General features: G+C 45.8%; 1 protein-coding gene across 1 annotated transcript in view; it reads right to left on the bottom strand.

Annotated features, from left to right (window-relative positions):
• Nucleotides 1–12368, bottom strand: part of CNGB3 (cyclic nucleotide gated channel subunit beta 3) — an 80398-nt gene that overhangs the window by 36286 nt on the left and 31744 nt on the right. The window contains exons 3-7 of the mRNA XM_016153160.2: nt 9472–9626; nt 8021–8173; nt 7407–7615; nt 3456–3506; nt 771–857 (exon numbers count right to left, since the gene is read on the bottom strand). Of these exons, the coding sequence (XP_016008646.2) occupies nt 771–857; nt 3456–3506; nt 7407–7615; nt 8021–8173; nt 9472–9626 (655 nt within the window). The remainder of the gene's footprint in view (nt 1–770; nt 858–3455; nt 3507–7406; nt 7616–8020; nt 8174–9471; nt 9627–12368) is intronic.

Below are 12368 nucleotides of genomic sequence, written 5' to 3'. Positions count from 1 at the left end.
AGTTAATTATTTTTACTATATTCCTTGAAGCCCTCTGCTGTTTCAGTAAATACAGAAAAATGGAATATTTTCCCCTTTCTGTTATACTAAAGTTTGTTTTGTTCTACAAACTGTTTTGTAACTTGCTTGTATTTTAACTTAACGATTTATCTTAAAGGTGTTTTCATACCAGTTCATAGAAAACTTCCTCTTTATGTAATTTTTTGCACTTTAAAGTGTCTTCTATTATATAGATGTACCACAACTTATTTAACTCGTTCTCTGTTGATGGACATTTGAGTCGTATGCAAATTAAATAATTTGGTTATGCAGAAGTTATGTTTGCATTTTTTTTTCTAGAATTATAGAATTTTGGATGAGTAAGATAACACAGAGGTCACCTAATCAAACTCTCTCTTTTATGGACAGTATTCTAGGCATTCAGTGACTGCCTAATAAAAAAGGACAAATGGAAAAGAATAAAATTGCAAAATTCACTTAGAATTCTAGTTCTATTTATAATCGCCAAAGCGTTCCCATCTCAGATTATAGAGATACCTGTTGAGATACAGAATAAAAACAACCAAGAACAACTTGCATCAGTAGAAGCAATGACATTTTTCCTTCACTGAGTTTTAAAATTTATAGCATTAATGAGGGCAGAAAATGGAGGACAGTTAGGAAATATTAAGAATACTGTACTTTTAGGCTATTTTAAACCACTTTAAGATCTCCATTATTACAATAAGACAATTACAATACAATTGAGAATAACAATATGGTGATCTTACCTTTAATACCTTATTTGTCCTAAATATTGGATTGAATCCAAAGTAGAGGCAGAAGACATCCAGCGGCATTACCGATGCGACATCCAGCTGTTGGAAGAGCACGTTCACGATCACGCTGCGTTTACGTGTGTTTCAGACATGGACTGGTTTGTACCGACGTGTGTAAAAGCTGACCTGGCACCACGGGTCCTCTGCTGTTTATACAGCCCTGCCTTCGGGCGCACACGCACCACGAGAACAGGCACTGCTCCGCAGCCCGCTTCCGGCCTCGCCGTCCCCACCGCCCCCACCGCCCCGCGTCTGCGCTCTCTCCGGCACTGCGCCTCCTGAGCGGTCACCGTGCTGTCACGTACCTTTCAGAGGTGGCACGGCCGCTAATGTTAAACATGTTTTAATAGCATCTTAAACATGGGGCTCTTGGACTAAAAATCAAACCTATTCTTGATTTTATTTGAAACCATTACATGTTCATTGCGGTGATGTATTTTTATATTTCAGCCAATTCTCCAGTGTAAGGAACGATTATATTGTTGGTTGTTCATCCTGACTCCTCAGCTCTTTCTGCTGCTGTCTGCTCTGGGTCATGTTGCTAACAGTAACTGCTGAGAAATATCTATCAGAGACTGTGCAGGCTCAGAGAGGACAGGACAAAAATCAGTCCCATTTACAATTAACCAGCAGCTCTGATGGGAGACGATATTGAAAGTGCTATTATAGCTAAAAATAAATATTTAAAAATTTTTCCTGTATTTGAATTATTCTGGCCTTCTATTACCCTGGTAATTGTGAAATGATAACATCATACTTGCATACTTTCCTGATTGCAATAATAATAACAATTCTTTTATGTAAGATAATTATGCACATTTATTAATTTTTACATGGTATTGAAAAATAGGGTACATTAAAAAACATTTAATTTATTTAAGATAATTAAGAGCAGTTAAAAGCTTTCTGTGAAGCCATGCAGATGAAATGTAGAGTTGAGGTAATTAATTGTGCACCACAATTTCACGATGGCCTAGTACCACTGATGAGCAATGCAACTTTTGGTTTGAATTATCTAGATTGGCAATTATAAACAAATTACTTACTAAGAGCACTGGTTTAGAAACTGCATCATATGATCAAACCCCACTGATTTTAAGCTCCAGATGCCGAGCTGTGTAGCAAGTTGAGAGGAGCACAGAACGGTGACGGGAATAGCTTCTGACAAACAAGGACGCAGGAGTGCGGGCTGTGGACACGTCTGGTATGCTTCTAGAACCTGTGTCTCCTGGCTCGAGTCGTAATGAGCTTTTTAACATGTAAAATAATGGTACGTGTACTAATATGGCAGAGCAACGACCTCTTTACCTGCTGTCTGCACCACTGCTCACCGGCCCACTTGACTTCTCTAAGCAGACTGTCACCGGTCGTGTTTGATAGTCACATATTAGCACGGATTTGTGTAGGAAGGGCGTGATGATGGTCCTTTCTTTGTTCTGCCTAATAAAGACCCATATGTTGATTTATTTCTCACTGAACTGTAGAAAATCGAATTAAGTATTGACCAACACTACTTTCTGTACAAGGTACTTCGAAGAGCATGGTGGTTGAAATAAAGGTAAGATATTGTTTCTGTCCACGAGAAATTAACACAAAAATAACTGTGACGCCATGCCATAATTCATAATTCATGACGTGCTAAGTAAGGGAATTCAAAAGGAGGAGTGACCACAATTAAATAAATGTAAAATTTTACATTTATAAACGCAAATTAAATACGTGACTTAATTTGCCCTTATCGATTTTAAGAAAGTGATTAAGGGTTTGGAATAAGCTTGTGGCACTTACAAAGAATACCATCCAGTTTGTAGAGTTCATTATAGTAGTGTAGATCTTTTATAAATATGTCTAAGTACGTGGATATTTTTTACAAAGAAAATTCGTTAGAGATAAAAACAAATTAAAAGGGATTTTAACCGTTATAGATTGCCAACAGGTTAATTTGGCATCTAGATGCAGGTTTGTATTTTTAAACAAAATCCGAGGCCACTCAAATGTCGTCCTTGAACTGGGAGGCTGGTGCCCACTCGTACGACTTGGGTGACCTTGGCGAGCCCCAAGCTGCCAGCTATTTCTCAGAGTTGGGAGGAGCAAGGAGAGTGCAAAGCACTCGGCTGTGAATAATTTTGGCTGAAAAAAACCATAAGATCATATTGCTCTTTGAGGAAAGAAAAGTGCTATGTTACGGGAATTATTGTTTCTATTCTATTTTTTATTTTGTTTATATGAACCAAAAAAAAAAAAAACCAGGAGTAGAAACAATTTTATAGACTTTTGCATCATCATGTTGCGTGAATCAGAGGCTAGCGCTCTGTGTGAACAAGACAAAGCACACCCCTTACTCTTTTCCTGCCATTTAAATCAACATTTCAACGTGGGCACAGATGTTTTGTCTGCCTAATAAAGAGCCATGTGTTGAACTACACATGTGCACACACGAGGAAGTGTACCATGCAAGTACTGAGGAGCAAAACCTCAGGCTTGCCTCTGTTTAATGAAACTCATCTGCTTCGACTTTGTTACAAAGGCTATGTTTGCGAAAGAAAGCATATTTTTTTGGTAGAAATTTATAGATGGGTCTTAAAGTCAAAATGGCAATGGACTGCTTGAACAATTTTGAAATTGGAAGGCACCTACCTGAAATTTTGTAGAACTCTTGTAATGCCTCAGCAGCTCATGTGAATCCACCTGAAATACATTATAGTTATATTTCATATTAATTTTATCCAATTTCATAAAATATTTTCTCACTTTAAAAAATATTTGGATATTTTTCTTACTGGCTCCTTCCAACTTTGGCCTACGAATATGCTCTATCCACTCATCTCTTAAAACAAAAGCAAACCTTCCTTGGCATTTCCTGCCTTTGTTTTTGCCCTATTGTGTGTCCCTTCCTCCCCTGGAAGAATGTTTTTAGCACAATTATCCCCCTTACTTTCAGGGTTGGCTATGGTCCTAAGATGGAATAAATGTAAACGAAACTAAAACTTGCCAGATTAAATGAAAATGCCACCTACTGATTGTAAATCCCTTTTCTTTAGAGCCATGAATTTGTGTGGTATCATTAGCTTTATGAGGCTTGGCATGCTTACTGGTTACGGTTAGGCACTTATTTTTAAAATGCCGTCCTACTTAACTTTCTCTAAATCCCACTAGTATACAGGTAACCCGTTCAGAGGAAGCTCGCATTGGGAGGAATATGCTACCTACACCTAATATCTTTTCAAGAGACAGTTTTTGAAGAAGCTCTACCCAGGTATAAATATATTTACTTATTATTTACCTTTTCTGAAAAAACAGTTCATAAAACCTCATAATTTCACATTGAACAGACAGAAGTGTTTCAAAATAACATCAACTGAAACAACTATAATGTGGATTATTCAAGGCAAGAAATCCTTGAACCAAGATTGCCATTCACTCACTCCTTCTAACATTTCTTGAGTATACTCTCTGAGTTGCTAATACAGAGAAGGAAATGAATTGAATATTGTTGCTACTCTCAGGAAACTTCTTATCAGAAAGACAGCTGCATGTATAATAGGAGACGAGAGGGGGAAGTTAAGTGTGTAGACATGCGTTCATTTGGTTCATTCAGGAATTTATGTACATCTTCACCAGTAGCTTTATGAGGGGGGTACTATTCATCCTATTTGAAGGACACAGTATTTAATGAAAGGGTAAATTTATTTTCTTCCAGTAATGCTGTTAGTAAATTTCAGAGATGGAATTTGACCCTGGTCTGTTTGTTTCCACTACATCATGATTAGTCTGTCATTAACAAATAACAGAAGTACAGTCAAGTGTACAGAGCACCTGAGGAGGGAGTGGCTAATATTCTTCAAGTCGGCTGATCAACAGTAACGGGGAGGATTAAGTGCCAAAGTGATTGACCATAAGGGCAGGTCTGACGGACAGTGTCACTGGATGGCACTGACCATCCCCAAGGGCCCTTGTGATGGGTTATTTTAACAAAAGGCTGCGGTATGAGGGTCTCAAATCCCAGTAACGCCCACTGTCTCTTCTGCTCTACGTCTGTTGTCCATAAGGGGAACCACAGACGAGACACTCTTTTTGGTCCTTGGTTAATACTCTGCTCTGTTTGTGCAGCACCATCTTCAAAAGATACTGCAGATAAACACGGTGGAAAACTCGTGAATCCTCCTGACTCCTCTGCGGCGGCCTTTACCATCTCAATCGGTTGTCCAAGTTTCCGTTTTCCCTTAAGACGTTGGGGAATTAACATTTCCATCCTTCGGCCCTGGAATACTTGGCAACTGTGGTTATTTAATAGATGTCTGTTGAATGAAATAACGATGGACAAAATGACTGACTAATTCGGCGGCAGCCACCCAAGGCTGCAGGGACAGCGAAGTGCAGCGAGGCTTCGGGTCGGGTGCTCAGCTGGCATCGTCTTCTCACCAAAACCACCTACTCTAAATTAAAGAAACCATTAAATTTCTTTTGAACAAACAATAAGTTCCTGTTCTATATTTGTTGCTTGTGATAACACACTTTAAATAGATCTCATCGAATGTTTTTATCAGTTATTTTTCTTCGTTTTAACTTCAATTGTGTGCAAAAGTCTCTTAGAAAATTGAAAATAAAAGTCTCCCCTTACTGATTGTGTCATTTTCCATTCGTCAAACATTGATTTTCTCCCCCCTTGTGCATCTAATGGAGGTCGAAATTCGTGTTCTTTGTTGCGTGTTGCTTTCTTCTCATTTGCACACCGTCATTGTCATTCATCAGGCTGCCAGTGAGCTCTGGGGACAGTGCTGGTAGGTTAGCTAAGGCTCTGACGTCTGTGTGAGGAATACTGTGAATGGATTTCTGCTACAGCTTCAGCTCTGGCCTTCAGAATTTTTTTCTAGGAAAGATTTTCAATATAGGAGGCATTCCCAAGCAAGGAATAGTGAAAAAAAACAAACTTTCGGATTTTTAATAATTTAAGATCTTCTGGAGACTCAAGAGAATATTCTGGAGATTAAAGAACCTACGTCTTCTCCAAAAACACGTATGACCCGAGGCGCCACCCCCTGGGTCGCTCAGCTCTCCTTGCTGTGCCGCTGGAGGGTCTGCTCTGAGACGCCCTCGCTGGGGCTGTGAGGAGGCCGTGACACTGGACGGCAGCTGGAAAAGAAGCCGGGGCAGCGCTGAGGGGCGGAGGCTGTAGGATCGGGGTGTGTGCCTGTGAAAACACGTCCTGTTTCTGTCTCCGAGCGACTGGATTTGCCATGGAATCCCCTCAGCACTCAGAGTAAGTCCAAGGTAAGAACACGACCTTCTGAAGCGGGCACTGCAGGTGACGATGAGAAACGGGATGTGCTGAGTCTGGAAAGTGAAGAGCGAGCAGGAGACCGGCCGGCAGACGGGGGAATTAACAGCCGCACCCAGCGCGGCGCTCTCGGCGGTCGTGGTTCACGTGCCCGTGGGGTGAACGGGCTCCTGCGCCTCGCGTGGCCCTTGCCGTGCAGATGCTGACGGCAGGCTGTCCTCAGTCCCTGACAGCACTTCCCAGCAGCGCACTTCACGGTGGTGGGGTGGCCCAGGCCGTCTGACACGGCGCCCTTGGCCCAAGTGGCTTTGGGGTGCTGGAAGTACGGAGAGCGTGGCTGGGAAACCCGAGTTTTTAATGTTATTTCGCCTTAATTAATTAAAATTAAAATTCGACTCGCTATAGGTGGCCGCTGCGCTGGACAGTGTGGGCGGTCTGAGGTGGGAACGGGTCACGACAGCCTCTCTCGTCAAGTCAGGTTTTCCCAGAGCGTCCAGTGCACGTCTGGGACTTGGTTTCTGTCCCACGGGCAGGCCCTGTGCTCGCTGCTGACTATACAATGACACGCAACGACACACCCTGTGCCCTACAGAGCTCACGGCCCAGGCTGCCTCCTGGTGGCGGTGGCCCGCAAGACGACCGCGTGACACCCTCCCGGCCCTCTGTTTGCACCGATAACTTATACATTCGTTTACCTCACGCAGGTATGCTACGTGTGCGGCTGGACACCTGAGACAGGCGTTACCTTTGTGCCCTTGGCGGCCATCGCATTCCGAAAAACCTGCCAGCCTGGCCAGCAGGGCACGGCTGCAAGGGCCGTGTCTGGGCCCCGCCGGGACGCTGACCCGCTCTGTGTCTTGAGCAGATCGCACGCCCTCTCCTAACCCGTTTCCTCATCCGCAGGTCGCATCTTCCTCACAGGGCGCCGGGAAGCGCTGAGGGCGGCGCCAGGGGAAACTGCGCAGAGCGACAGGGCTAGCGCTTCCCACGCGCGCACCGGGCCCTCTGCACGCACTGATGCATGTGGCGTCCCCAGCGCCAGGACGGCACTGTTGTCACCCTGCCCCGAAGATGAGGACGTGGAGGCCGGGCAGACGCGGGGCCCCGGCGCACGGCGCGCGCTCAGGGGCTGCCGTGCTGGTGCTGGCGGCGCTGTTCCTGTTCCCCTGCTGGTCTCGGGGGGCTGAAGACGGACAGCGACATGTGCCGAGACAGCCAGCGGACGTGGACTGAGACGCCGCCGCCAGTTCGTTCTCCGCAGTCCTGCCTGTGCCCGCCTGCCGGCGGCTGCCCCTCCCCGCCCCACTTACGACGACGTTGCCTCCTCTCACGAACTGGAGCCTGGGCTGGATGAGCAACACGTCACAAAGGTAGATGACGTCGCACACCAGGTCCATCAGGAGCCAGTAGCACGTGTTGTCCGGTGTCTGGCAGGGGAAGACGAGGCGCACCGGGATGAGCCAGCAGTTCCAGTTGTAGGCAGCGGTGACGATGGAGAGCCACAGGAGGTAGAGTGGATCTAGGGAAGTAGCAACTGGAGTGACCCACAGGGCATGGGACGCGCATTCCCGCAACTGCTTGGTCTGGCGGGGCTGGGCGCCGGGCAAGGCTCTCTCAACCCCACAGCCCCGTCTCCGGAACGGCGCCCAGGGACCCCATGAGCCCTTCTGACACCGTAATCAGGGGCAGGAAAGGCCCTGACTTGTCTTCCAGAAACAGGCAGGACTATTTTATCTGTTGTCTTCACCCGAGAGGGGCGGATGAGCCGCTGTATGTTTTACGTAGTTTAATATGGTTTAAGTTCTGCTTTCATGACAAAGGCAGCACGTGGGCTAGAGAAGATGGGAGCCACCTGTGACTCTGGGTTTCAGGGTCCCTGGTCGTAGCCAGCCCTCCCACTGGGACGGTCCCCCACTGACAGTACCTGTGTATGAATCTACGCTTCTTGGAAGTCTGATTTGCTTCAGGTAGCCTGTCAAAGGCACCTTCTGGGGTTTACGACAAAACATGTGTTGGCGATGCTCTCCTTCTGGCTTGGCACTGCTTTCTGGTGTTGACAATGCAGCTGTGGGCTTTGCTTCGTAGGAAAGAAAAAGATGGAAATGTTTTCAAGAGGTTAAGTTAGCTTCATGAGCAAAAAGCTGGATTTCTTGATGTCAGAACATTCCAGAATCTTCCCCTCTCCATACAGGCAGATGAGGCATTTTACAACATTTAAAGTAATGACATTTATGAAAATATCCAGGTAACGAAAACACTGGAATTTAGAAATAAATAGCAGGTTTAAAGCTCACTAATACATAACCCCAAAGGTGTTACAAATAAGATACTTTACATACAAACTTGGTTCTCACTATTTGGGAGCCTAAATAAAGCCAGAGCTTTGGATTTTCATTTGGAAGAGACACTACGCATGTGCACCGTTCCGCAGGCGTCAGTCGGTCAGTTGCACGCTGCTTTGGTCTCACGCATATCCTTCGAGTAATGGGTCAATGAAACGCAAACTATCCTCTTCAACATACTTATCAGACTGTAGTGACTGCTTTATTTAGCTCTTCTTTATGAAGAGAATATTATACAAGACATAGTTTATTTAGAGAATCCCACTTTCATCAAAGTTATGAGAAGACCCTTAGCTCCATCCTATGTAATTAACGATTGGACTTTTAACTGTTAACAAAGAACTTTCTTCTGTTTTTTGCTTTTTGTCAATACATATCTAAACACGTCACCGGGACGTCATCGTGGTGCCCATTGCTTTTGTGCTCTCTTTGATTACGCTTACTAATTTTCCTAAGCACATTTCTGAAGTTATTAGGGACGTTGACAATGGCCCCGCCTCTCATGAGATCAGTTTGTTGATGTCCTTTGCTCTGTTGTGTATTCAGGTCGTGTTCTTTTATTTTTAAAAGCACTTTGTATGTTACGGGTATGTGTAATTAACATTTGCAATGAAACCTGCTATGGCGGGTGTTGGCCACAACACCTGGAGACTGAGGCCTCTGTGCCTGTCGCGTCCTCCCGGCCGGCTTGCTGAAGGGCGGGGGCGGTAGCGCAGCCTGGCAGTAACCCCCGATGAGCGAAGGATGGGAGGCAGTGGGCTGACCCCCCGGCCCCCTCTTACGTGTGAGCCACAGGCTTTCATGCTGGGCCAGCCCCGGTGGCCCACCGGGTGACCCTGTTGTCGACACCCCTGTCTTGGCTCCCGTCTGTCTCACTTGCCCACTCTCGCCTTCCTGGATCACCCCGGATGTCAACTATTTGAACTTAAATCATTTTCTTGGGGTCCGCTTTTGGGGGAGCTCAAACTAAGACACTTGCAAAATGCACGTCCCCTCCTAACTTCCTTCCAGCGCTTGGAGGAGCAGTGCTTACCTGCGTGGGGGCTGGCCTCAGGGGAGGACACGTCCCCTTCTGCCACCCTCCCCTTGTAGAGGGCCGTCCTCTGGCGCAGCCGTTTCACCAGGTCGCAGAGCTGGGCATCGGCGTGTTCGTTTACGACAGGGGCCCTGAGTCGTTTGCGTCTTGAACTAAAGGAGGGGAACAAGTGGCGGTAGAGACAGGTCATGAGGAGATGCACGGGGAGGGGATGAAGTCCTCCCGCCTCCCAACACACCCGAGATGCTCCTTCCGCAACTGAACAGAAGGACCCCAGCATGCAGCTCGGTGGAGACCGCGCCGCTGCGACACGGACGCGCCAGGAACAAGCAGAACCCGCAAGCCGCGCGTGGCCACTCCTGCCCGCACAGATCTCGACTGTGATTCCGCCACTCAATCGTGTCTTGAGCAGAACGAGAGCTTTCGCTGGCACAGCAGGCAGGACCCCAGTACTGGGCCATGGCCCCGGGGTTGGGGACCCCTGCTTTAAGGAACTTTCCTTCTCAGAAAACATTCAACCAGACGAACAGGGGATGAGATGTACTTCATAAAGATGGCTTCTCTGCACAGGTTCTCCTCAGAGCTCGCTCTCTCCCCTGCTCCTTCCTCCTCAGGTCCGACAAGGGTCTGCCTGGGCCTGCACAGGCTCTGCCCACCCTCGCCTCCCCACAGCCACACCACCATTTCCATCTCGCTCCCAAACTGGAACCCAGGGTGTCCACTCAGGGACCGGGTGACCTGAGGGCTCCATGTAAAGAGAGCCCTAGTGTGGGCCTCTCTCCACTGACGCCTGGTCCCCTCCCGGCCACAGACACAGCATCGCTGGCCCTGTCCACAGATTCCCGGACCACTGGTACCTTTCTCTCTTCCCTTCCTGTTATCATAGTATAATTTATACCACTTTCAAATATTAAAGTCCTGCCTGGGCATCAGGAGTCTTCAAATGTGCCACTAAAACCTTCATCAGTGTCTGGAGTGGTGAAGACAGAGCTTCAATGGAAGAAGATCTGATACATCTTAATAAATAGGGGGTGGTATATCCGCAAAACCAAAAAACTTTTTTTCTTATGATTAAAAAGTATTGTCAAATATATCATTTCACAGATTTCTTCTTAAAATCTTGGTATGCCTGGAAGTTTATTCACCCACTGAACAGTTATGGAGTTTCTACTTGCTGCACTGGAAATATGAAGGTGAGTTTGACAGAGACCAGCCCCGTGGCTGCTCACAGCTTCATGGGGAGGCAAGGACGAAACAAATGAGTAAGCCACAATAATAAATAATAAAGGTCCGCAGAGAGTGCTGTTACCCAGAACTTGGGGTACCCAGGGGGCCTTCACAGAGAAACAGCTCACATCTGGAAGGACGAGGTGGCCTCGGGCAGAGGACTGAAGGATGGCCTTTCCAGGGAAGAAACAGCATGCTCAGAGACGTGCAAGGACGTGGCGTGCGGGCACGGCGGGGGTGGCGGCAAGGTCCGGGAAGGCGTGCGGGGTCAGGTCATGATGCTCCTGCGTGACCTACTCTGGAGTTTGGACACTGGCCTGTGGGCTAACGGGAGCTCGGCAGAGCACTGAGCGAGCGGGGGCACGGGCAGGGGCACGTCTGGGGGCAGCAGTCACACTGGGAGAGCTGGAGAGGCACGCTGGAGATGCGGGACGCAAAGTAAAGCCAGCATGTTCAAGAAAGGGACCGAGGGCTGCTCACAGGCAGAGAGCGAAGGATTTGAACTTTCTGGATCTTTTGGATACATCCAAATAAGGAATCAAGACTAACTCCTACGTTTCTATTACAAGAGACTAGGTTCGTACAGACGACATTAATATAAACAGAAATTCAGAAAGGAGGTGTTTGTGCATAGTGAGTGTATGGAAAAAGTGAGGATTTTTTTGTGTATATGTTCAATTCGAGATGTTTGTAGGACTTCGTGTGATAGGACCTTGCCTGGAATACCCACGAGGCATTCAGAAATACCGTTCTGGTGACAAGATCTTGGTGTCATCAGTGAGAATGGGATGTTTGGAGTGATGTATGTATGTGACGTCTTCACAGACCAAAGTTCTCAAGGTCAAAAACTGTAAATTTTCTTTATTCTCCACAAGACCTAGGATGAGGTAGGTCTTTAATAAATGTGTATTGACTAAACAAACCCACTACTTTTACTCTTCTGTTTGGCCTTATTTGATGTGTCTCAATGTGCTAAAAAATCTATAAAAAGTGAAGCTGAGGGTTGGTGGATCATTAACTGTAAAGTCTGATATTCGAACTGTCAAAGTCTCTAATTCAAGCTTAAGACCTAAGGAGAATGTTTTTTCTTTTCCTGAATTATCTAAAAGCCCTAATTGACCATATAATTGCCACTTAATCTCACCAGTTTGTACTGTGCAAACCTACCTCACGGTTAAAATGCTGAAAATTGTATTAGAAAGCATGCCAGCATTTCAAACACATGGTTATATTTCAACTACTATACATTTTCCTTCTTATAGTAGTTGAGCATTTATACTTCAATCTATTTCATCTCGTTTTCCTTTTTCCAGCTTCTTTTCTGGAGTAATCTTTGCCTATTTCCTTCCATATATGTGTGTGCGTGTGCGTGTGTGTGTGTGTACGTACATATATACATGCACACACACACATATATGTATATACATACACACAGAAGCTAGGAATATATTTTTCTTTAGGCAATTTAGTGACCGAACTGAAAGAGGTAAATAGAGATGAAAAAACATATATTTCATGGGCTAAACAGAAAATCAAATGGGGGTAAAAGAGGAAACCAATGGATATGTTACATAACTATGCTTCATTTGAGCTATATTTGGTATTTTTTAATTCATATTACTGATTATGCATTTAAAAAATTATTCCGTGTAAGTCCTCGATGAAAT

Source organism: Rousettus aegyptiacus, unplaced genomic scaffold (genome assembly GCF_014176215.1).
Source record: "Rousettus aegyptiacus isolate mRouAeg1 unplaced genomic scaffold, mRouAeg1.p scaffold_m13_p_15, whole genome shotgun sequence".
Lineage (NCBI taxonomy): Eukaryota > Metazoa > Chordata > Mammalia > Chiroptera > Pteropodidae > Rousettus > Rousettus aegyptiacus.
This window is presented reverse-complemented; position numbering and strand designations above follow the sequence as displayed.